The 26,748-nt window shown below is 38.4% G+C and overlaps 1 protein-coding gene across 1 annotated transcript in view; it reads left to right on the forward strand.

Moving 5' to 3' along the window:
* ccdc85ca (coiled-coil domain containing 85C, a) overlaps window positions 1–26,748 on the forward strand; it is a 53,702-nt gene that overhangs the window by 8,807 nt on the left and 18,147 nt on the right. Inside the window, exon 2 of the mRNA XM_055172554.2 lies at window positions 21,714–21,793. Coding sequence (XP_055028529.2) covers window positions 21,714–21,793 — 80 coding nt within the window. The remainder of the gene's footprint in view (window positions 1–21,713; window positions 21,794–26,748) is intronic.

Raw genomic sequence — 26,748 nt, forward strand, 5'->3', positions numbered from 1 at the left:
TGGTGAACTGGTTAACCCTGTCAGACGACTGAACAGATGTAAAGTAATGAAGTTTCTTTATGCATGCCTACATCAGCCTGGAATTTCAGGCCACTGAAGCCTGTCTGTCCAGAATAAATAATTAAACAGCCATATATATATAAAAGTATATACCTTAAGGTGTTACTTCAAATAGTTCTTTGCCTATCTAGATTTGTATTCCTATCTTTCCTTTTTATTGTACACCCCACCCCCTCTCTCTTTCTTGTCCATTCTCTCGGTTACTCTGTTGAAAATATGAAGGCAGTGGATGGAAAGGGGGTCACAGGGTGGGTGGCAGCACTGGTTTTGCTCAAAGCTCAGGGGTGGGTGTGGAACGCCATAGCAACAGTAATTATAAGCTGGTTGATTGATCCTGTAGAGATGGAGGGGGCTGGCGCTGTGTTTATTCAGAGATATTGGGTCAGTAGAGCCGAGGGCACCCGGGGTGAGATGTGTTTGGGCTTCCGGACCACTAAAGGAGAATATCAGAGTGTAACCAAAACAACAATGATGGCCTACAGGACAAGGCCTATAACGGTATACCCGGTGGTGAATCTCTACTATTTACCCCTGTTGTTAAAAACACACAAGATGTAACTTATATTCAAGTAGAATATTTAAGTAACTTCATTGGTTTTGCGGTGACACTCATTTGGTGCACCATGAAACAAAACATTTTTTGTGATTAGAGACACCCGAGGGTAAATGATGACAGAACTTGCATTCAAAACTTTCTCTTTTATAGCTCAGAATGCTTATGTTTCTCTAATGGAGCCACTTTTCCATGCCAGCTATGAAATAGGTCAGTGTTGTCCAGGGAGCCGCCTGTACTCATTGATTTCAGTAGTAAGCTCAGCTTTCAGCCCTGTTCAACTGATCTTGTTGACTCAGTTTCCCTGTTTTGGCATGTTAAGCCTGGAGGAAATGATCCAAGCTTGAATTCTTCTAACAGTATTTATTTAATCTACTTTTCAAGCACTATAATAATGTTTTATGCAAGTGACTTATATTGCAATTTAAAGTGCACATTATAACAAAGTTAATGCATTTTCTGGCAAGCAAACCCTCAATCTCTGCTTGTTACTTGTAGCGCGTATCAGAAATGTGGAAAGAAAATTTCTTTGGTGTTGTTTTAATATAATTTTTTTAAACATTTTACTTCTTTGCTTGAATGTCACATCCTGTTTTCACAATTTATTGATATTCAGACCATATCCATAAATCCAGGTTAGAACTGGAGTCTGATTTTTCTGATTTTTATCTTTTTGTGTCTGCACTTTACTCTAGACATTGGGGGGAGCAGGACTGTCAGACTCTTTTGCTTTTCTAGAGGGGGTTTGAGGTTGTGTGCCCTTGTATGTGCTTGAGCCATCTGTCCAACGGTATTGTTCAAAGCACAAAGGGGCAAGAGTCCTTCAAAGTCCACTTTTTGAATAGAGTCATAACGTCTCTCTGCTAGGGCTATTGAGCTTCGAGTTACATGGCATAGAGCATCTCTGATCCTGTTTTTTAATTCATGTTTCATTCCTGTTTTATTTTAGATTCTATTTCACTCAAGTATTGTTTTTTGTGCACATAAACTGTCAGGTGGTTCTTACTATATCATACAGTATAACTTTGTAATTAGCCAGGTAAAGTCATTGAAAATGACAGACGTCTGCACATCTTTGGAACCTGAGAATAAACAGTGATGCTATAATCCAGTGGTTCTCATACTGGGGCGGGCCCCCCTTAGGGGTGGCGCGAGATGGTGCCAGGGGACCCCAGTTTTATGACATTTTATAAAATACATTTTATTTTAAATCTCAGAAAAATATAGCGACTAACCAACACCACAACATTGTGTTATTTAATCTTTTCTTTAATTCAAATTACAAGTTTGAGATTGTTTTATGTCATGAATTGTCTTTGGAGGGGCAGTGAAGGGATGCACAGAGGGGAAACATCTATGATTTGAGAACCACTGTTTTAAATGAACAAGTTAAAATAGTGTATTAAAGGATTTACCCAAGGGTGGGGGCCAACTGAGATGTCTTACATGCCAGTTTAAATTACAAATCATAACCTTGAGGGGAAATAGTACATGTATATGATGGCTGTATGCCATTATCTTCTTTGTTGCTGAAGTTCTTAGTATACGTAACCATTGTTGAGACCTTCTCTGTTGAACAATGTTTCATGACTGTTTTTTTGGAGCCGCCATATTCAATGACAAAGATGCTCCAGATTTGGGCTTTTCACACTTGAAATAGTTATCTCTGGGTTATTCTAAACAACAGGTTAATAGAATCCTATGCTTTGTGCTTCATGTGTCACACTGTTCATACTTAACTCTTTCCCCGCCATTGACGAGTTAACTCGAGTTAACTCATCGATTAAGATGAAACGCTTCCCTGCCAATGACGAGTATTTCTGGCTTTCAGCAATACCGCTATCATCCAACAGGTGGATAACTTATAAAACCCGGAAGTATCGCCCTAGGGCAGAGAGCTGTATGTTTGGTAGGATGCAAATTTTATTTTTGTTGGTCTGTTCTTTCTTTATATATGTCATCTGTTTATATATTTAAGAAAAACATTTTCTGGAAGGCATTAAACTTTTGTGAAAATCATGAAAAATGCTGGCGCTGGTTGGCAACTTAAAAAAACACTGGCGGGGAAAGAGCTAACCAGGGGTTAAGAGATAAACCTGGGTATTAATAATCTGACGTTTCACACTGGGCATTCCTAAACCCTAGATTAACGTTATAATTTGCATATTTGCTGTGTCAACAGTCATGATTGGATAAAAAGCGATGTCAAACTAACTGAATTAAAATAGTGCGCTTTCGCATCAGCTTGTCTCACGCTTCCGCTTATTAGGGCTGTCAACGAATATTCTAAATTCGAATATATATTCGAATAGTGGGAAAAAAACAATTTTGAATATGAAAATTAATATTCGAATAAATTATTATTTTTTTAAAGCCCGCGGTAGTAGAGGCGTGGCTGTCTGCTTTGTGAGTGGGCGCACTAGTGCGCCTGGTTCAGGGACAGGTCACAGTAGTCACATTGTCTGTCACGGTTAAACGTTGACGCGTCTTGCATGGAAGAGGGCAGAAAGTCGACTTTCGGATTTTGGTCGGTAGGAGGTAAAATTGTTGAGCCGCGAGATAAAGTTGTTAGCATACCATTCGACCACTAGCAACATGATGTCACATCTCGAAAATGTGCACCCAAATGAGCATGGCATCTTGTACACACTGCATATTAATTTGTTTGTCACTTCAACTTTTAATGCTTAATCCTGTTCTGTACACACACACTTCAGTAATTTACGGGACTGACAATCGCATTCTACAACCGCATTAACTCCCGCATTGCAAACTGCAGTGACAACTGCGTTTACAGAAACTTTGCATAGTGTGTAGCCTACATAATCGAACTGAACACTAGTAGTTAATAAAGTGTTTAAACGTGCATCATGGACATGACAGGTCTCTCTTCTGAAGAAATAAATTATTACAAGGGGGAAAAGTCTTCTGTATGCACGATACAGAGAATGACAGAGGCACAAGCGTTTGCTGCTCAGTGTTGCCAGATCTTGCACTAAAAAAAAACAGCGAACAAGAAAAATCCAATAATAAACCAAAATAAATCCAAACGCTTTACCTCAAAGATCAAAATATTGGGACGGGCACCTTCACATTTTAACAACACCAAAAACTTGATCGCTTCATGAGCCAAAAGCCATAAACGGTTAAGCGCTAAAATGGTATGTGAGTACAAAAAACGACATGACGGAGGTTTATTGCAAAACATAATGCTGTTAAATTATTTTCATCAAAACTGTGAGTGATAAGCACGTGAGACGGCAGACCGTTGCTATGGTTATCTCCGTGTCAATCTTCACATTTTCACATTTAAATGCGGTTGTCACTCCTGAAAGTTTGCAGTGTGTACGAGACCACAATGTGGAACTCCAGCTAAACAGTCACGTCTTAACACTTACTTTGCATCGCCCGCCACAAGCTATTTGTCTGCAACACGACAAGAGGTCATAACGGAGAAATTAATTTTGTTCATTTGTAAGGACATGAGACCGATCAGTGTCGTGGATGGAGCAGGCTTCAGGGAGTTTTGTCAAGCAATGTAACCGAGGTACCATATCACTTTGATGTCTCAGTCTTGATTTACTTGTTTTGTGTATGTAATATACATTGTAAAATATGTTTAAACTTAAATAGACTACCTATAGAAGTAGTTATGTCTCTTTATATTAATTTGTCCTGTTATTGACGTAATGTGTCGTTAAACGTCGTTAAAAAAATGGGCAACCAGATATTCGAATAGTTCGAATATTCGTGTTTTTTTTAGGGAGAATATTTGACATCATTTTTGAGCAATTTTGACAGCCCTACCGCTTATGCAGTGACAGTACAGGTCTCAACATAAATCTCTCTTGCCTGTTTTAAGTCTCCAGGAATGCCATTTTTACTTCAATTCAGGTGTTTTCATTACACAGATGGTGATATGATGTACATGCACTTCAGTTTCTGATTGGTTGTCCATTGCTAAGCATCGAGTCATAACATTCTAACTCCAATTTGTTTCACACTACATGCGTTTGGCAACCTCAACCCTTCTGTCTCTCATTGACCAACATTTAAAAACTTTCAAACCACGAATCTCCTTCATATCTATGAGTGTGAACATATCAGGGTGAACACTTTGTTGTCTGCTATTATATTAAATTGTTGTTTTTAACATCTTCGGAAATGTTTGTCACACAGGAAGCTTTTATTTAGTTGTTGTTTACAGTATACTATGTAATATTGCACCTTAAATATGGGTGTGACCCATTTGCCCAATAATCATGTGATTATTTATTTAGGAAAAGATGGGTCACGGTGGGTCACGGATACAGCATATAAATCCTGCACAGACCAGAGATTACAATAATAGTATAGATATACTATGCAGTTTATTAAAATAATGTTGATTTTTCTCATAGTCCAAATTGAACTGCAGTCGGTAGAGTGTGTTTTCTAAGTATGTGTGCGAAAGACTTCGAGTGAAAAGACGAGAGCTATTGAAAAACCGAAAGAGAAAAGAGAAAGCTCATTTGGCAGAGGCTGGAGGTGCAATAACTAAAGCAGTGTCAGACCCTTTAGTCAAACACTGGGGCTTGTTGCTAGGATACATTCTTATCAATACCTTGGTATGCAGTCTATCTTCCCCACGCGTTTCTGGGATCCGCACACCGTCACCCGCTTATTTACTGCTCTATTTTTGAATCAAGACGAATTTTGCCTGCAGCCGGCTGGGAGACCCCGAAAGCCCTCTTTTGACTCTATTTGGGATGTAAAAGGTGTCTTATTATCAGCATTAAAGTTGATGACTGAATTATTAGTCTTTTAACATGTTACCAAAGTTTATTTTAACTCCATAAATTAATGAAAACAGATGATTTAAAATGCTGTTCGGTCTCGCAGACATATAACAGGACTGAACTTTGGTCGTGCGTGCATATTTTCATAGGGCGTGTTTGACAGGTTGTCATGTTTAGTATGATATATCCAGACACAGTTTTACATGTAAAACATGAATGAGGGATATTAGCATGTACGTCAATGAAAGTAAATGCTTCCAGAAAAGCAAACAATGGGAACAGGACAAATAGTAAAAGCCTGGATCACATGTTACAAAATGATTAATTCCTTTGGCTTTTTGTTATGTGATAATGGACATGACAAAAGAGAGCAATGAATTAAAGGTCCAGTGTGGGCTTTTTAGCGGCATTTAGCAGGGAGATCGCGAATTGCAACCAACAGTTCAGTCCACAGCTCATCCCCAGTGGCGGCCGGTGACTTCTTTTTTCGAGGGCACTCGATGCGAAGTTCGTCACATCTTGTATGAAGCCCGTCATGTGTGTGTTTCGCAATTTCAAAATATGTGTTCTGCGTGTTGAGCGATCCTATGTGTATCACGTGTCCTGTCAAAATAAGTGCCTGCTGCAGATGCGTCCAAAGGGTTTATGATAAAAGAGATGCTCGCGTTTGCCAGATACTCGCATAATCTCATGCGTAATCAAAGTTTACTGTTAAGTTTACTGTTTGACGCGTGTGCAGCAGGCACTTATTTTGACAAAACATGTGATGCACATGGTTCACATGACGCAACAAACACATATTTTGAAAAAAACAAGCAACACACATTACACTCCGAACACATATTTTGAATTTGCACCCCTCGGATGAGCATTCACGAACCGCCATTGCTCATCCCTCAATTTAGAAACGCATTGAGAAGCTACGGTAGCTGCCACAGGACAAACATGTTGTCGTCTGAGACAACGTAGGGACGAAACAAACTCTTTGGAACAGTTTGTCCTTTTAGGGCTACTGTAGAAACATGTAGGGGCACCAGCTGTGTGTTTAGATAAAAACGGTTCATTCTAAGGTAAAAAAACAACAGTTAATTATGTAATGTCTTTATAAACCACTGATAAAAGTTATGTATTGCATTTCTGTCAAGAGATCCCTAAAAGTCCCCAATTGCACATTTTAAAGTAAATTAAAGAAATAATTTACACAAATACAAAAATTTTTTGTGTGCAAATCGACGATATACAAGCATATGACAAGTAGTCACGAAAACCAATGAGATTCTATGTTATCAACATGCCACCATACATGAATTTACTGTGCTGATCTGTATGTTTTCATAAATATGCCACGTATCGAAATCTTGGAAACGTATCGTTTCACTTCAGAAGACATTTATTACGCCACTGGAGTCATTTGGATTACTTTAAAGGAATAGTCTACTCATTTTCAATATTAAAATATGTTATTACCTTAACTAAGAATTGTTGATACATCCCTCTATCATCTGTGTGCGTGCACGTAAGCGCTGGAGCGCGCTGCGACGCTTTGATAGCATTTAGCTTAGCCCCATTCATTCAAATCATATGATTCACTAAATCATACAAGGCAATAAATGATGCAGATATCATGGTGTTAGGAGAAAAAATACAAATTGTCCAAGAATATAAATATCTCGGCATTTACATAGACAATAAATTAAATTTTAGATCACATGTAAAGCAAACTTGTAAAAAAGTCAAATGTAACTTAGCAAATTTTCGTTTTATTCGCAATTCAATGTCTATTAAAGCGGCCAAAACATTTATGCATTCAATGATTTTATCCCATTTTACCTATTGTTTAACGAGTTGGTCCCAGTCAAATTCTACTACCATGAAACCACTACAATCTTTATACAAACAAACACTCAAAGTATTAGATAAGAAACCAAAAGCCTTTCACCATTGCGGCATTTTATCAAAATATGATATTTTAAGTTGGGAAAATCTAATAAAGTTTTTTAATTGCTGCCAGGTCTACAAAATCTTACATGATATGGCCCCGCCACCCCTTCGTAATCTAATTAATCTTAGAACAACTAATCACAGAATTACTAGAGGAACTTCAAGAGGTGACTGTATTATTCCACACAGAAAAAGTGCTTTTAGTCAATCTGCCTTTTCTGTCAGGGCTTCTCAGGAGTGGAACACCATTCCGTCAAGTATCAGAGATATAAATACATATGGTCTCTTTCGATTACATCTGAAACGTTGGCTTATTTGTAATCAGTCCTGTCAACACTAAAAGTTCTGCTGTTGCTCGTTTGTGTTACTGTCGTGACTTGTGAAATGTTTTGTGTGATGTAAATTGAAATTACTGTAATGATTTGTAAATGAGCTTACAACTTATTTTTAGACTAGTTTAATATTTAATGGTTTTATCTCTTTATTTTAAGTTTGTTACATTAACAGTGCAAATATTTTTAAATATGTACTTTTTCTAGGGTGCCAATGTACAACTGGCAATCAGGACTACAGAAATTAGCCATTGGCTAAATCTGGCATGTTACAGGTGTACTGTTGTTAATATGCACTGTCCTGGTAAATAAATAAACAATAAAAAAAAAAATGGTACCATTTAGAGATAAAGTTAGAAGTGACCAAACACATCAACGTTTTTCTTATTTAAGACGAGTAGTTATAAGAGCAAGTTTGTGGTACAAAATAAAACGTAGCGCTTTTCTAAGCGGATTTAAAAGAGGAACTTTATTTTATGGCGTAATAGCACTTTTGGGAGTACTTCAACTCGCCTGAAAAGTCCGCTCCCCTTCTCACTCTCATAATGGGAGAGGGAGGGTGTTACTGCGCCGAGTCGAAGTACTCCCAAAAGTGCTATTACGCCATAAAATGTAGCTCCTCTTTTAAATCCGCTTAGAAAAGTGCTACATTTTATTTTGTACCACCAAACTTGCTCGTATAACTACTCGTCTTAAATAGAAAAAACGTTGATGTGTTTGGTCACTTCTAACTTTATCTCTAAATGATACCATTGAATGAATGGGGCTAAGCTAAATGCTATCGAAGCATCGCAGCGCGCTCCAGCGCTTACGTGCACGCACACAGATGATAGAGGGATGTATCAACAATTCTTAGTTAAGGTAATAACATATTTTAATATTGAAAATGAGTAGACTATTCCTTTAATGATGGATGGATGTGCTTTTCTAAATGTCACCATGTTGACCGCTTAAAAGATAGCATTCAACTGAAAAAACAAAGTCATAAACATCTAGGATGGCATTAGGGTAGGTAAATTATGAGATAAACTTCATATTTGTGTGAACTGTGGCTTTAAAGGTTCATTCTAGGGTTTTTAGCGGTATCTAGCGGGGAGATTGGGAAATGCAACCAACCTCAATTTCGAAACACGTAGAGAAGCTACGGTAGCTGCTACAGGACAAACACATTGTCGTCCGAGACAACATAAGGACGAAACGTGCTTTGTAGAACAGTTTGTCCGTTTAAGGCTACTGTAGTAACTTGCCAATTATTTACGGTGTATGTATGTAGATAAATACTGTCACGTTCGGTTTAACACCGGATAGTGAAAACAAAAGGAGAACCCAAACGCAAGAGATGTATAAAAATATAACTGTGATTTATTTACAACTGGAACATAAAATACCCACGAGGGGGTAAAACAGAAAGGAACAAAAACACTGTGATAAAACACAAAAGAAACAGAACACGAGAATAACTCGGACAGGTAACTGGAAACATCAATACTGAAAACTACAACAACGCACGCACACCACACAAAGAACACGAGGGCATCATATAGACAGCACATCAATGGGAACAGGTGAACATAATTAATTACGTAAGACACGAGTACATAAGGGAGTAGGGTAAAAGTGACAAGACACTGGGAACACGTGTCACATACATGATGTGAAACCACACGTGTTCCCACATAAACACAATGCTGCCCTGGTCTTACCCTCTGGATCATAACCAAGGTCAGGCAAGACCATGACAGCCACACCACACTGGGAACACGTGTCACACAGACATAATGTGAAACACACGTGTTCCCACATACACACAATGCTGCCCTGGTCTTGCCCTCTAACATCCAACCTGGATCATAACCAAGGTCAGGCAAGACCATGACAGCCACACAACACTGGGAACATGTGGAAGCCACACACACAATGTGATTCCACATGTCCCCACACAGAACATAATACTGTCACGGTCCTGTCAGATGCACCCAGACCTACATCTAGCACAGATGTCTGACAAGACCGTGACAAATACGGCTCATTCTCGGGTAATAAAAAATACAGTTCATTTTGTAGGGTTTTTATACACCACTGATAATATATTATATTGCATTTCTGTCAAGGGAAAGTCCCACATTGCATCTTTAATGTAAGCAGCTGGTTTTAACATACTATTCCTGCAGGATTGCAGTATGCGGTATGTATAATGTGCACAGTTTGCAGATTTTCTGAATGCATTGAAACCCTAGATGATTTCCTGCATTGGCCAAAATGTGCAGTAGCACTGTGCTGAACCTGAGATTTTTTATAGAGCGAAAATAATCTGAAGCAAAATCAAACCACAATCTATACTACAGGATTTGATTGAACTGCCAACAGTATGGAAATTCGACTTATCAAGTAAAAATATTGATGTTAACTGATGGGAAGTCACTTTAAACGGTTTCACACTGTTTTTACGAAATATGGTAGGCAGTATGCAGTAAGCATGGTCTTAGTACTCCATTCTGAGCATCTTCTCCATTCATAGTCATGGGAAATGAGGTGTCAGCAGATATTGTGTTGGCTCCTCCCCGGAGTGCCGTCTGGAGACATGCCCTGCTTTACTTCACCACCATTAAGAGCTTTCCTCCTCTGTGTAGCCTTAAGATAAATGACCAATGGCCCATTCATAGGCACGTTTAGGTTGTGTATTTTTCGATCGCAAAACTTGTAGTGACAATTAGCTGGCAGTAAACAGACAGTCTTTACAGAGAGCACACAGCTTGATTCACTGTTATGAGTTTGTTTAACAAAACAGATGACCTCCGGACAATTTACACCTCTTTAAAAGGCAAATATTGAGTTGGAGATGGGAAAAGAGCAAAACAACAAGATGGGTCCAGAAGAGAGAGAGAGAGAGAGAGAGAGAGAGAGAGAGAGAGAGAGAGAGAGAGAGAGAGAGAGAGACAGAGATAAATTCAATAGGAGAGAGAACATATGCTCCTCTGCTAATCTACAGATTTCAGATATAAGATGATTACAGCATTCAGAGCCTGCTAGAAAAAAACACAGTGGGCACAATGGCTATAGTCCATCTGAAAAGTATTAGTAACTGTGCATTTAAAGTGACTTCTGTCCTGCGACAGTGTAAAACTCATTTATTAGACGCTCAGCATGAGCTGTTCTGCACTACAAGGTCAACAAGCAGAGAAATCTGTAAAAAGCTGTTCTGCGGGATTTTATGTTGTTTTTATGTTAATTTTATTGCCTGCTGGTGTTTAGTTGCTTTCTAATGGAGTTTTGCGCTTTCTACCAGTGCAACATATAGATTATTTTAAAAATAAATTTGTGACATACAGTAGACATAGAAATGTGCCTTTTAAATAAAGAGATTCATAATTTCATTATTATACATGATAATGGCACTAAAAATAGGGTATTTGTCTTATATGTGTGAGATTTTTTTGCTCAGTATTTTATCTTTGCTAGTTTTGTGTTTGATCAAAAAGGAAGACCTGGGTTGAGTCACAGATAAAATTTTATATTGGCCTTTTTATGATAGTTATAAAGTATTAGAAATAGTTTGAAATGTAAAAGAATAGCGAAGTCCGCAATTATAGCGGAAATGATGCAACGGAAAAATATGACTGACAAACGTTAAACATTCCAAGGCGAATAAAAATCCATTTGAATTTAAAGACCTTGTTCATTTAAAATATAAAACTGCCACGCGCAAGTTTAAAATAAAGATAATGTTATTGTCCATTGATGTGGACGTTAAAGTGCTTTTGAAAGTAACCAAGGGGACTATTTTCGTAATATCACTACACCTGGTGCAGCCATGGTACAGCAGCAAAGTCCTTGATTATTACGCCAGAATGAGAGTATAGTTCCTAGCCATATCTGCCTAGAAAATCGCATCGTTTAATTTTCCGTTGGTCTTATCACACGATGTAACTACAAAAGAGTCAAGTTTTAAATAAGAAAAATATCAAAACTCTTTGGTTATTTTTTTAGCGCGATGCCAATGGTCCAATCAGATTCAATGGATTATGCTAAGCTATGCTAAAAGTGGCTAAAATGGATTCCAAAACGGTAAAATTCAAATGTTAAACTCTAGGGAAGCTGGAAAATTAGCATTTTTTTTAAAAAAAAAGTGTAGTATCCCTTTTAAACTTATCATTTTGGTGTAAAGAGGCTTTAAAGGTACGGTAGAATGTAAAACTGTATTTAGCATAGATGAATAATACGAGTTTTTTCCATGGTAACGAAGTATTGTGAGCCTCAAACACAACTGTTTCCTCCTTCTTATGCAAACCCTGCATGCGGTTAAAAAAAGATAAGCCCAACTGGGTTAAATTAACCCAGGACATGTTTAAATTTGACCCAAACATGGATTAAAACAACCCAGCTTTTTAGGTTGAAACAACCCAGCATAAGTTAAATTGCAATCCAACGGGCTGGGTTCATTCCTTTTTGACACAACACTGGGTTGAAAATAACCCAGCATTTTTTATAGTTTTATAGTGGAAAAACCAGCATACCAGCAAGACCAGCATATGTTGTGTTTTGGTGCTGGTTTGCTGGTGTTCTCTGATACCTACATAGAAGGTATGTGACTTTATTTGTTTTACTTGTCCATTTACAACCTTAGGATTTGTCCCCAGAATGGAATGGTTTATTATTACCTTATTAATAATAATACATTTCTTCTCAATAACTAATCCAAATTTGATTTCCTCTGTGGTTAAGAATGCATGGACCATCGTGTAGCACCGCTAAGGATCAAAAGATATATGTTGTTCACAATGGCCGTGGTTTCCAAGACAGCGTGCATGATGTTTGTACAAGCGATGGGGGGCACTGACTCATGTCCCTGTTGCCAGATGACGCCCCCCCCTTTTCTCTGCACCGCAAGCACAGATTAACAGTGACAGTGGCGTTTCCACCCAAAGCCACGTGCAGAAGGACACATGCATGCTCGTTCTCCCTTTCCCTCCCTGCTGTTTTGTATTTTTCTGATTTTTCACTCTGTTTTTTTGCTTTCTGCACCTCACGCCTCCCTCTTCTGTCTGCGTTTGGTGGTTTAGGCCGCGGACCCCGTTGAGGTTACAGGAAAAGCATTTGTTGACATTCAGATGCACCCGTGGGGCATGTCATGTAAGCACACACTCTGTCACTGACACATGTACACAATGCATCCCGGTGTTTCCTTGAACATGATATGTCATAGCTGAAATAATATGTTGTATTACTAGGGAGATCACCAAGGGTGTGTTTCAAAAGCTTGTGATCTGCATCTTGATTTTTCTGTAGCATCCACACTAAAATGCACGTAGTAAATGCTGGGATGGTTCAAACCATGTTTAAAATATGGACAAACCCAACCGTTGGATTAAAGTAATATGCTCTGACATTAGTATTTGTCTTGCTTTACTGTGCTTTACTTGTAGTCTCATGCTGTCATTGCATCTCACGTCAGGCACTTCTGTGTGACAGCAGTGCTGCAGACGTACCCACAGGCCCAGGACATGAGCCTCTTTCATAACAGTTAATGAGTAAAATCAGCACATCTCGTGTTATTGTTGAGCTTGTGCAATCTGAACTGGATACCTGCTCCAAAGCTTCCTGACTCTGTCTCCTAGTGCCAAGGTTGTTTTACAGGAAGCAGACTGTTTTATTGTAGGCTTTGTCATTAATGATTGCTTTATAGACGGAGTCGCTCTGTACTTTGCTTAGGTTTGCTCGGATTCATTGTTGAGATTACATTTTTATTCTACTCATACTTTTCAAACAGAGATAGGGAGTATTTTCTCAGAATCTTGTCTCATTTATGGTTAAGAGTGTAGTTTATTAGACCAACAGAACACTGTATCTTTTGAAAAAATTCTTATATGGCCATAATAGGACATGTGATCCTGAGGTCATGTGATGTCACTGATTATGAGATTTCTGTAAATGTCATATTGCCAAATGGCAGCGCAGATAGAAGCCCAAGACGTATTTAAAAATGTTTGAATGACATTTTGAAGTGACATTTAAAGAAACCACAGCTGTAAGCGCCCCCTTTTGCCTTCAAAACTGCCTTAATTCTACGTGGCATTGATTCAACAAGGTGCTGAAAGCATTCTTTAGAAATGTGGCCCATATTGATAGGATAGCATCTTGCAGTTGATGGAGATTTGTGGGATGCACATCCAGGGAACGGTCTTCAACTGTCCAATTTTGGTGAGCTTGTGCAAATTGTAGCCTCTTTTTCCTATTTGTAGTAGAGATGAGTGGTACCCGGCGCGGTCTTCTGCTGTTGTAGCCCATCCACCTCAAGGTTGTGCGTGTTGTGGCTTCACAAATGCTTTGCTGCATACCTCGGTTGTAACAAGGGGTTATTTCAGTCAAAGTTGCTCTTCTATCAGCTTGAATCAGTCGGCCCATTCTCCTCTGACCTCTAGCATCAACAAGGCATTTTTCCCTTTTCATACCATTCTTTGTAAACTCTAGAAATGGTTGTGCGTGAAAATCCCAGTAACTGAGCAGATTGTGAAATACTCAGACCGGCCCATCTGGCAACAACAACCATGCCACGCTTAAAATTGCTTAAATCACCTTTCTTTCCCATTCTGACATTCAGTTTGGAGTTCAGGAGATTGTTATCATTATCTAATTTTTGACGGAGGTGGCGTTTAGCGGCTTTTGCATCTAAGCTCCTCATATATTCCTTATTTTTACAATAAGTATGTATAAGTACAATATGTAACCGGTTTGGTAAGAATACTAAAACATAAAACCATGTCTGCGTTTGTCAGAAGTGGGCAGAATGCACTCAGTCCACATCAACTCGCCGCGGAAGTAAACTTACTTTTAATCTAACAATCCATTGTAGTCCAGGAATAGAGCTGCAGGGAATCAATGCTCTAGTTGCGGGGTGAACTGTATCCAGGCCCCCGAATGTAAACCATCATCAGGTTTCATAGAGAAATGCTTAACACCAGCAATATGGAGCAAAGTGGTGAGGAACAATACTGCACTGTTTGCCCAGCTCCACTTTCACATCTTGCAGTAATTGAAATCAGTTCTGGGCCTCAGTCTTACCAAAGCTTATTTCCCTATGCTGCTCGGGGACTATGAACCCATGGAAGGAGGGGGTGTAGAGATGTTATTATAGAGTTACGTTATGTATAAATTGAATGTGAGGTCAACTGGAAAAGCTAATGAGCTTTTTATGAATTCCAGAAGTTAACCTGCCTGGGTGGCATGTCAAAATCAAGGATTATGATAGCAAAAACGCCTCATCTATGCCTGGTAGAGTTACCGTAATAGCTTTATTGTTGCCAGCAATCACAAAAGTTACATACCTTATGTAACCAATGTGTGCTGGAGATCAAAGTCCTTGCAGAGTAATCCATCTTTGATGTCCACTTATATTTAACTCAGGCATTGTTTTGTTTTTCTCTTTGTCTGTAATGGCTAGATTGTAACCTTTTCAATTAAATTTACAAATGATTTGTAAATCATTGTAATAATTTTTTTTGGCCTAATAAACTTTTAATGAAAGTTACTGTATTTTATTCATACCTGCAAACTTGTCGCTTTTCTGTGAAAATCGACGTTTTGAATTGAAAAAGGTCATCCACGTGAATCATGTAGATCCGAAGAGTTTTTGTTTTTTTGGGGGGGTCTCAACTTCCCATAAACGGGAGTTTCAAAAACCTACTGCAATCTGCTTCACAAAAACAATAAAAGCTTTTTGGTCATCACGCGAGGTCATCACAGCGTGGTTAAGGTTAGGATAGCCGATTGGTCAATGGATGGGACCTGTTGCGGGTGTTTCTGTTTTGAAACTTTGAAACAAGATAGGATACGAATAACGGCGAAAATTAGAGATGCATCAATCGACCATAAATCGGATCCAGATGCTTTTTTTATTTTGGTTGATCCGGATGTTATGGACAAAAAGCTGTTAAATGAATGTGCCTCTGAAGGAAACTGTCTCGAGAAAAGTCTCGATGGCATTTCTTTGTCGTCCTATTTCTTTGTATGCCCAATACAGCGCATTTGTAAGTTTGTGCGGACCAATGGTATCCGCTGCATAGCTGCTGTTAAAGACCCCAGAAAGTTCCTTGGAACGTGCAGCATCTCTTATCCCTTACATAGTCCACTAAGTACTAGTAAATGTATTAAAAAGTGTGTCATCTCAGCCATCATTGTGATTTCAGGCAGAGGTTCTGTGCAATGTAGGGGGCGGGACACTTCAGCGTCTAGAAAGAATTTGATTTAAATAGAACATTTTATAAAAAAAAATCTAGACTTTTTAGCACACGTGTCAAACTGTTTTGAATGCTTATCTTCTGTATGTGAATTTTGTCAACATTTTGGGCCTTACCAATTTATATATATCCTTATGCCTAACTTATTATTACTAAAACGAAAAATATTTAAATTCGATTTCATTGGGCCTTTACATAAAAAATTGGAAATTGGTATTTGACTTGGCCCATTTGCTTGTAAAAAATAGGCAATCGAATCAGCCATAAAAAATCATCACTACCGGAAAAGATGGAACAAAAATGAGAATGTTGCAAGCTGGCTCGTTTATTTTAAAAAGGGGAAAAACGACAGTGCAGTGCAAGTGCAAGTGTCACTGTCATGACAAGATAAAATAAGACAGGGAGAATTTCTCTTAGGCTATCCAACATTACAGTGTCTCTACAATTAAATCAAGCGCACCCTAAGACGAGAACGGCCGTGCCAGAACAGATCTGGGGTCGACTCTAACACGTGTTTCTCTCCGTTTCTAAAATGACACAGTAGGACAGCTTGTTAAAGTTGAAAAAAGTTTCTGTGCTCTGTTGGTAAGCCCACAACGTTCCTAAAAACCTGCTGAGAATATCCGATTGAGCTGAGATATGTAGCATGGTCCGCTAGAGGTGGGCAAGGGCGGTGGCTTGCCTCAATTTATTGTCTTGGCCTTTCATATCTGTCTTATAACCTGCTGGAGTGTATTTTATCCTGTTGTACACCTTTTTGTGTTTGAAAGCATGTACATGTGGGTTAAAAGAAGCTTGTTCCTTTTATAATCCCCTTGTTTTCCCGAGATCAAATGGTAATACATTTGTACAGTTTGCGGTTAATCCTTGACATTGATAACGGTTGTATTCGTATCGGGGCGTATACCTTCATTCCTGTGGGATAGCCAACAAAACCCCAGTAAGGGGTGTAGAAAAGTATTTTCTCTCACACTAACAAAGAGTTCCCGCTGCATTGCAGTCCTGCGGAGATAAAAGATGGTCTCCGACTGTGAATGGGGCTGGTGGAGGGAGTGTAACGTTCCGCTCTTTCGTTCTCCTGTCTGTGGATGGGACTCATGGGAATGTCGGAGGTGGGACGAGGGAGGCAAGATCAGGAGAGGGGGATACATGGCAAAACCGGCCAGGCTTTGCAGACAGCTTAGCTAATCAGCTTGGCTGTGTGTCAGGTGATCAGATTTACTGTAGTTAGATTAAAGGGTCACAGGAAATGTAAAGAGCATTTACTAAGCAGGACCTCTCCCTACTGCTCTGGCCCATTATGGATCAGCTGTGTCCACATTCTTGTATCCGTGCCATTCAAGTTATTTTGGAGTTGCGATTACATCACTCTGTGCATGTACTGTATTGTATTCAAAAAAGTGAAATGAAAGATACTAGAGTGGCCATTTGTTTGTTGTCATATGGTTTATCAGACTTTTACTTTAAGCAAGCAGGAGACTGCAGTGACACCTGGTGGTAAAAAAAAATTGGCGATCATAATTTTTAAAAATTTGAACATTTTATAAGCTGGGTGATTGGGTGAACAATGAGGATCGGTTCACCCTACATGGTTTGTTGGTTTTAGGGTCAAAGGATACTGAAGAGGAACCTTTGATTTTTTGTTTCAAAGGGTCAGGCGGCCCATCCTTCACTGATGCTCTCAGCCGGACGTCTCACGCATGTTATTCTCTCCTTCTAAAGATCTGACCGGAATAGTTTGGGTAGAAACAGCCGTGACAAATGTGATGTTAACTGCTGTTGAGAGGAAATGAAAGCAAGAAATGTTGATGTCATCAAACGGCTCTTATCTGTCTCCTCCACCCATCACAGATTCCTCACACCGTTGTTATGTCACACACTGTGCGTACGTGAGTGTACGCATGCTTCCAAAAAACAAATTTCTTTAGTCATTCCTCCTTAATCGAACCCATATCGTCATCGTCTGTCTTTCAGAATTTATATTATACTCATTTACTGGTAATGACAAATGACATTATTTAATTTAGTTTTTCACAAGTATAAAAAAGATGCAGGGAATATGATTTACTACAAATCTATCTGGCCTTGATCTTTATTGGCCAATCTTGGCATTTATTATGGTTTAAAGTCCCTGTGAACAGGAAGTCGCGATTGACTTTACTTCCGTATTGTGATGTATTTCTGAGTGAAATGAAATATCACATGAAGAAAATAGTAGGTGTGACTTGTGTTTTCCGCTGTGTGTTGATTGGATATGAAATGTTTCATTCAGAAATGGAACTCGCAGCAGACTGACAGCTAGAGGGGACGGGGTTAACGGATGTTCCACCAAAGATATTTAATATTAACAAGATGCGTCAGTGGTATTGATATAAATAGGGTAGATTGCCTCCCAGTAAAAAGAGCCAATCGTCAACCGGAATCCGCTGGGAGAGGGATTTTGCACATGCGCAGAATCTACAGGTCTTGTTTGTCTCATTCTAACAAGACCTGGGAGGCGTTGCAAATATGGCGGCAGATTGACGCGACTTCCTTATAAGGACTTTGGTTCCCCCCAAGCCATCTAGCTGACGTCATCAGAGAAGGATCGCATTTTCAATACATTTTCAGATTTTGATTAAAAATTATACACATAATTAAACATGGATAAATTGTTTATAATGAACACTTCAATATTCCATTAAAAAATAAGACTTATCAGTTTTGATTTCATGGGGACTTTAACAATTTCTGTGCAGTTGACTGTAAATGTGTCCCAGGCAACTAATTCCCAAAATGGTTGTATCTTCATATTGCTGCACTGCATCTTTCATCTCTCAATTTTTTTATTTGTTTGTTTGTTTCTTTGCTACATACCAGTCATCCCCAGATAAACTGTGTTAGGGTGGTACAAGATTACCGTGCACTCTAAAGGGGGTCGCACACCGGACGCGCAGCTTAGCGTCGCACCACGTTGAGTTGTGTCTAGGACAACTCTGAGGTATCGTAAACCGGAAGTGCACATTACATAGCACGAGCTTAGTCAGATAGCGTCTACTTCAAAATGCAAAATATACGTTAGCAGCCAATGTTAATGATTTGTGACAAATATGATGTTATTTAATGTTAAACTATGTGAGTGGCGCTCTGTGGTGCGACAGGGATTTGAGCAACTTCCTGAGTCAAAGCTGGGCGTTGCGGACAGGCGCCACCTGTTGGCGCCGGTGTGCGTATACTCAACGAAAACAATGTGTTACATTTTTTTTAGAACGTCGCTGAGCTGCGCGTCTGGTGTGCGACCCCCTTAAAGCAGCAACACCAAAATAACTTTTTTTATTCAGTCAAAGGTTTGTATAAGTACCATTTCTTTCATTGCAAAAAAAAACTCTTTTAAAGAGCACCAATGGTCTGATTATTCACGATTTTACATTTCCTTTGGTGTGTAAGTGTGTATTAGTCACTGATCTATATAAATGACTGGATTGCGCATAGAACGCTTAACGTAACAGCGTGAGATGATGCCAGCGCAGAGTTCGAGCCGCCATCTTGGTATACCCAACCGGCAGAGGGTGTCATTGACTTCCATTCAAAGTCATGTTTTAAATTCACCCGCTTTACAGCGTATCAGTCACGCAAGATTATTTTTAGGATATGTGTACGTAAATTAACTCTTAATTCTGGTGTTATTTTCAATGTTTATGTTTTAATCGGGCAGGAAAATGGATTTATAAAAAACCGTTAAGGTGAGTGTGTCTGCTGCGTTCTGTTAATGACACGGGTATAAATAAAGTTTTTTTGACATTCAGCTACACGGTCAGAGTTATTTCTCTAAATAAGTTTAGGTAACTTGTAAGTTTAGATAACATAAAACCAGCAAATTATTGCATGAAAATACAGTACAAAGTATGATTATTTATATAGATTTCAGAATGAGCACGTTTGTCATTAATACTAAATGCTGCGGTCTGTCTGCTGATCTGATACTGTAATGAAGATGAATGTATAATAACTGATTAAAAACTAAAATGTACAACTTTCAGTAAATAACTATGTACATGCTTAGGACGTTTGTGTTGTAATAATGTACAGAGTAACTTCAGATATAAAAACGAAGACTTGTAAAGTGATGTTTTATCATTAAAATCTGATCGCGTCCATTGATTTTATGGAATGTTTGGGTATACCAACATGGCGGCGCGGTGGCTTCACAGTTGTGACGTCATGCGCAATCCAGTCATTTATATAGATCAGTGGTATTAGTACATGTTAATGATATGCAAAAGGTACAAACCCCAAAGTAAACGATGACGCTAGTTATAATCTCCAACGTAAATCTCTTTTCTTTGACTTCAACTAACACACGGATGATGGTGATGTAGACAAGACCGGCATTATCATAATTCCTCCTGCTTTGGACTCATAGCCTGTAAGTTAACTCCTGTTAGCTTTGCATTGTGAGCGAATTTTTCAAACATGGTAAGGACCGTCACATTTCCAGCTGACGTCAGAGGCATTCAGACCAATCACAATGTACAGATTAGCTGGCCAGTCAGGGACACAGAGCTTTTCAAATCTGTGCGTTTCAGGAAGAGAGTGAAATCTAGAGCTACAAAAATGTACAGTATATGGAAAATAATGTCTTTTTAACCATAAACCAGGCAAACACATTGTATTACACCAAATACACCAAATAAGTTGTTTTTTAGCAATGTCTTCATATTGCTACATATGGCATCATGAAGCACCTTTATTTTCTCGGTTAATACATTTACTCTATATTTGTTATGATTAAATAAGTATGTTATGCCCTCTTTAATTTGGGGTTTTGCGTATGTAAGAGATATTTAGAGTTTGGCTTGTAATTTGTAAAATTGCATAGACCTGTGGTTCCCTTTACGCCCATCCAAAAAAATGTATAACATAAAACATACTAAAACTTAAAATTTTAATTAAACAAAAAATAATAAATTATACAACATAGTGCTGTTTGTTAGTAGCCTTTGTTTCTGAGGTTGAATTACACAAAATACATGATAAATTAATGTTTTTTATAAAATGTCTTAACTGGAGCCCCCCGGCACCATCTCGCACCCCCCGGGGACCACGGCCCCCAGTTTGAGAACCACTGGGAAACACTTGTATGCCTTCAGGATAGCACACTCACCATCACCCAGAGGTTATGAAAGGTATGCTGGGAATGCAGCCTATCATCACACATACGGGGGGTTACTTTAGTAATGTCTCCGCAATCTGATCCATTACCTTTCACTTTACAGACTTGAAATCAGTTTGTTTAGTCGTGCTGTGTGTGTAGTTTCTATGACGTCCGTTGGTTTAAGTACAAGCAGCTTTAAAAAAATTCTTTGTTGTTTAAAAGAGGTTTTCAAGAGTATTATAGATTCTTTTGTGTGGTCGTGTAGGAGAACTGTGCCAACTGCTCCTCCTTTACTAGAGAATACTTATGCTTTGACAGATGTCTTTTATTTAACTCAATGTACTTGCAATGCACTCTGGGATATGGTATTGTGTGTCAGTGCTTAATAGAAAACATCTTGATTTAAAAATGACTCGGAATACCAGGATCAGCAAATAAATGCACAGCAAAAATCACTTGATAGCATAAAAAAGCTTGGAGAAAGTTTTATAGTACAAGGCAATAAAAATGTTATAGATTATAAGTCAAGGAAAAGCAACAACACAAAACTATGGATGTTTTTATTATATAAACAAATTCAAATATATTAAGTTTGTTGATAATGTGTAAATATACCTGATAGGTCTAATGCAAACTGCTTTTAACCTTATAACTAATTTCTGTATTTTTTCTTTGACACAGATTCTTCTTCAAACTACATTCACCAACTAGAGACTAAAGTCCGGATTTTAGAGGATGACAACAAACAGCTGTTATCTCAGGTGAGAGTCGAGGGTGTAACGTTGTAGTCCTTTTGTAATATAAAAGGCACACTGTAAAACATGATAGCCTCATTAAAGGGATAATTCGTCAGAAAATGAAAATTACCCCAAGATTTACTCACTCTCAAGCCATCCGAGTTACATATGTCCAATATGAACAATATGAACACACATTCAGATTTTTCCTAGCTATTCCAATCTTTCATAATGAAAATCTAAATATTTTTTATTTAAAACACTCAAATAAAACTTAATTTTGAAGAAACTATGACAGAAAATGAACACATACTAGAAACATACTGAAACTAAAGGGTTAATAAACACAAACTGAAGCAGATTTATAGAACATCTGGCGAACGATGATAGATTGTAAAAAACGATTATTTCCCACTATTAATTACATTATCTTAAAGGAGTGTAACTACTGCAGCATGTAAATAATGCACATAAATAACGTGAGCAAGAGCGCTCAACAATTATATTGAATCAACAGGCACCTAGCTAGCAGGTTGCTCAAACAACAAAAATCACAACTTACTTTAAATTTGCAAGAACTATAGGCTAATACAATAACAGGCTTAAAGCAACACCAAAGAGTTTTTTTTTACCTTAAAATAACGTTTCCAAAAAAGTTTCAGTGGTTCATCCACTCAAAACAGGGTGAATGGCACTTTCACATTCGCTTTGCAGCCGTCTATTGGCCAAAACCACACTAAAGAAGTTTCCAACCGTCGGGTAGTGGTCCTGTAGTTCGAGTGAAAACTACAAAAACTTGCTTTACGGCAGACCTACAATCCAATCAGAGCAAGTTATGCTGCAGTATTTACGACAGTGGTAATGAACAATTACGCTTCTAACCTGTAGGGGGAGCAAAGAGCAATAAGTCTTTAGTGTTGCTTTAAATAAACCCAAAATATAAGTCCACTACAGTTAGACACGAGTTTTATCAACTGGCTATCCTCCAGACAGTTGACGGACCATCTTGGCCTTGTGGAGCGCGTGCACGCTAGCAGTGTGAAGTGTGTCTTTGCTAATCTCCGAGATGTTTTATCAACTGGCTACTAGTTATCCTCCAGACAGTGACGGACCACGTCTTTCTTTCATTTGGCCGTGTGGCGTGCGTGCCCGCTCGCTGTGTGAAGTGCGTACCCGCTATTCTCCGAGATGCACTTGATGGCCTTTTTTTTGGATGACCTAGTTAAGGCGGTAGTGTTTCCCAGCTTATCCCCCAGTCACATTAGCTATAAGAGACGGAGCGACAGGCTACCATTCATTTTCAATGGGAGTGGTCGTTTGCCAGCAACAAGCGACGAGCTCGCCGCTGCGCGAGTAAGGTGGGGCCAAAATAGACAAGCAGGCTATTTTATGCAAATACTGAGCGATGCGACAAAGCGACTGCCAATCAGAGTAAAGGGGCAGCGTGACGTAGGTCTGTGGCCGAGTCGGAGAAAATAATTCAAGATGTATTTCTGTATACATCTGATAAGTTTGGCATTTTATCTCATATATTTTGTTACTTTTATCGAGAAATAAATACTTTTAAATCCATAAACACCATTCTTGCAACTTAACAATACCTCTCAAGTGACTTTTGATACAAGCCAAGGAACGCCCATCAAGCGAGTGCGTGTCGCTCGGTGTCGCTCACTTTTGTAGCTAATGTGACTGTAGGGTTAGGCAGGCCTCCCGAACTGCAAAGTGCTGCGGGAAACCCTGATATTTTTGGCAGCGGGTAAACTTTCATTACTATGTTTAACCAGCTTAAAATGTTTTACAGTGTAATGTAAAAAAACCATGATTTTTCTCACTAACAAATGCTTTAAAAGCGCTGCATTGATCTGCTCCACTTTAAATGTGATTTTGCCTTGTAATGCTTTTTATGCAACCATCCCCAGTATTTTCTTCTTTGGACGTGTTTCTTGACCATTTGTTGCAATGTGGCAATTTATTAGTGTGCCAGTGGATTTTTATAAAGTGCTGATTTTTAAAGCACCTTACACAGCACACCATCAGCAATATTGCGAATTAAAAATGAAAGTGGACATGTGGGATTGGGCTTTGGCTCCAGATGGGGGCTGAATTTTCAAACCTGACTACAAAGCTTTGAATTTCAAGTCACACACAACGTTCATCAGTCAATAATAGAAGTATAGACTGGAAATTAAATGCACAGATGCTTGCAAACTGAATCTCAAAGCTTAATGCTAAAACGAGCCTCTGATTTTTGTATTATGACACTGTCATAGCTTTAAAGAAAGGCCCTGGAGCTCAGACAGTTATATGAGACAAAGACTCATCTCCGTCACTAATAATTTTCTGGCTCAGACGGCTTTCATTTCCCATTTCTCTGCGTTCAGCTATATAGACAGTGATAAAACTTGCAAAAGCTGTCATTTATAGCAGTGGTGATATACATTTAATTGGATATGTCCGTTTGTGATATTTTAATATTATTTCATCATATTTTCTTTCACTGATGATGGATTGAATCTCACTTTCTTTTTATTGCCTCCAAAGATGAGCATGACAGAAATCTTTTAGCAAAGATATCCCAGATTATGCACCCATTTTGGTTATAAAGGGTATTATAATGTGACTAATGACTGATGGCTGATCAAAGGCCATTCTTTCCACTACAGGCAATGTCTAGTTTTATTTATTGCATGGATTTTTGGCGGTTGGACTACATGACAATGCGATAAAGTCATTTAGCAATAACACTGTCACTTATTTCTCACACAGGTAGTAAAATCTTGCATTTGTGTGTTAAGCATAATGTGCCTTTAGTCTTAAAAGGAAAGGAATGTTATTACCTGCAGGGACAGTAAACCATGCCAAAGATTTTACTTTTGGGGTCAAACCCGTGTTCAGTTTTGCGTGCTTAGTAAAACACAGAGGGGAGCAAAAGGGAATGCATTTCATTAAAATTGCATATGTGTCTTTTGATCAAATTGTTTTGTTCTGTAATAAAGACTTTTTTCATACCAGCTTTCACCAAGGCAAGCATAAGCTATTACTTTTATGATTTTCATCTGGGAGACGATTAAATCCAATAGACTTGCACTCAACCATCTCTAGAGATCAAAATATCATTGAGACTTACAGTACTGATGGTATCTTATGATCTGGGACGGTAAACAAGCACATAGAAACCACCCAGAACAGCTCATCAAGCATCTTTCATCGCCTAACAAACTTTACAATTCTCATAGGAAGCTGCGGGTGGAAAGTCAGGTGCGCTATAGTGATTTATTTCCATTCACTACATGAAGGACTGTTGCGTAACTTACAGACACAGCACTTAAACTTGTGTAGCAATTCCTATTTTCCCGAAAAAGGGTCATAACCTCACTTAGCTCAGCAATCCCTGAATAAAAACAACAACAACACACAATAGCAATGAGCTGTATTGGAGAAAAGGAGAATTTTACCATAATCACAAACACATGCTGTAAATATGGAGGAAATGTATTCAACCTCATGTCTGTTATGGAATACAAATAGGGAAGATTGTGACCTTTTGTGAGGTTTTGATGGTATTTCGTCACACTTAAACACATAGCAGTTCGAGTTTTGAGAACAGGTGCTGTTTGGCTGAATTTCTAAGGTCATTATTTATGAAGCGTATCTGATATTACCTTTGCTTTCTTTTACCTTTGCCCTCTCTCTAATCGGCAGTCAGGAAATGATCTAGTTATTTTTGTGCCGTCTCTCTCTGTTTTTGCAAGGTTTTTTGTCTGCATGTCAGATATGTTGAATGCGGCATATTCTGCTGGAGCCAGATCTGTATTACAGTTGTTTTTCAGGTTTGTGCCTATAAGGTTTCAGGATCTCTCAGGTCATTTGTTTAGTGTCTGCTGAGTAACATTATCAAAGTCTGGAGAACTTTTATTTTCGCTGGTTTATGTTCTTCGGATAAAAAGGGATTTGCCACAGGATCAGCCTTGTATTACATTTTTATTGGTGCTGTTTGCTAAGGGAGGCATCTTTATTAACTCAAGCTGTGTTAAAGGGATAGTTTACCCAAAAATCAATGTTCCGTCATCATTGGAAGAGTTTGGTTCCAAAGCGCAATAAATCCATTTTGACAAATTTCGGTAAAAACGTGTTTTCTATACCAAGAAGGTGACAAGATGAAAACCACTATTTTCTGTTACAAACTTTCACATGGCATCTTTAGGTTATAATAACATTAAAAATTCAAATCCATAACTTGATTTTCAAAGATTTATTGTAAAAACTGATTATTTTTTCCACAAAATGCAGTAAATCCATGACAAGTTTTTTTTTCAAAATTCTATAAATCTATTGGATCCGTATAAATGTGCATTAATCTTTGCCTTTTAATATTCATTTAGTTGAACAGTTGTACACACTGATAAAAAAATAAACATTAATGGCATTAATCAAAACACTTACTTTGTCATATTAAGAACACTGTCATTGCTGCGGTTATACTTGAGGTTGTCGCTTAACATTTTTCACAGCGATCAGCTGTAAAATGTTTTGGTCCTGCTCGATTCTCATTGACTTTGAGTAAAATAATGGAAAGTTTTTTATAAGATCCCTTGGGGTCAATGTGTTAGCACGAGAGAAGCTTGATGCTGTCGGGAGAACAAGCAACTGGCTCTGAGTGCCTCTCACGTAAATTATTAGATGTTGGTGGCTTACGTTTCTTTCTCGTCACAGAAAACCACAGGTTGTTTTTGTTTGTTTGTTGATCACGAAGTACAAAGTAGATGAGAAAAACTAGGACTCTGTGTACTCAACTCGCCGCAATTGTTTGTTTACATTGCGTGGAATGGTGCTCTGTAATTTGTGGAGCGTATTTATTGCATTCTGTAAAAAAGGATTATTTGCATTTATTGCGTTTTGGGAAAAAAGAAACAAAAGATGACAGAATAACACGGCGGATATTGGATTTCGTGTAAAATTAAGAATTTACTGTTAAATAC

The sequence above is a fragment of the Misgurnus anguillicaudatus genome, chromosome 7, assembly GCF_027580225.2.
Source record: "Misgurnus anguillicaudatus chromosome 7, ASM2758022v2, whole genome shotgun sequence".
Taxonomy (NCBI): domain Eukaryota; kingdom Metazoa; phylum Chordata; class Actinopteri; order Cypriniformes; family Cobitidae; genus Misgurnus; species Misgurnus anguillicaudatus.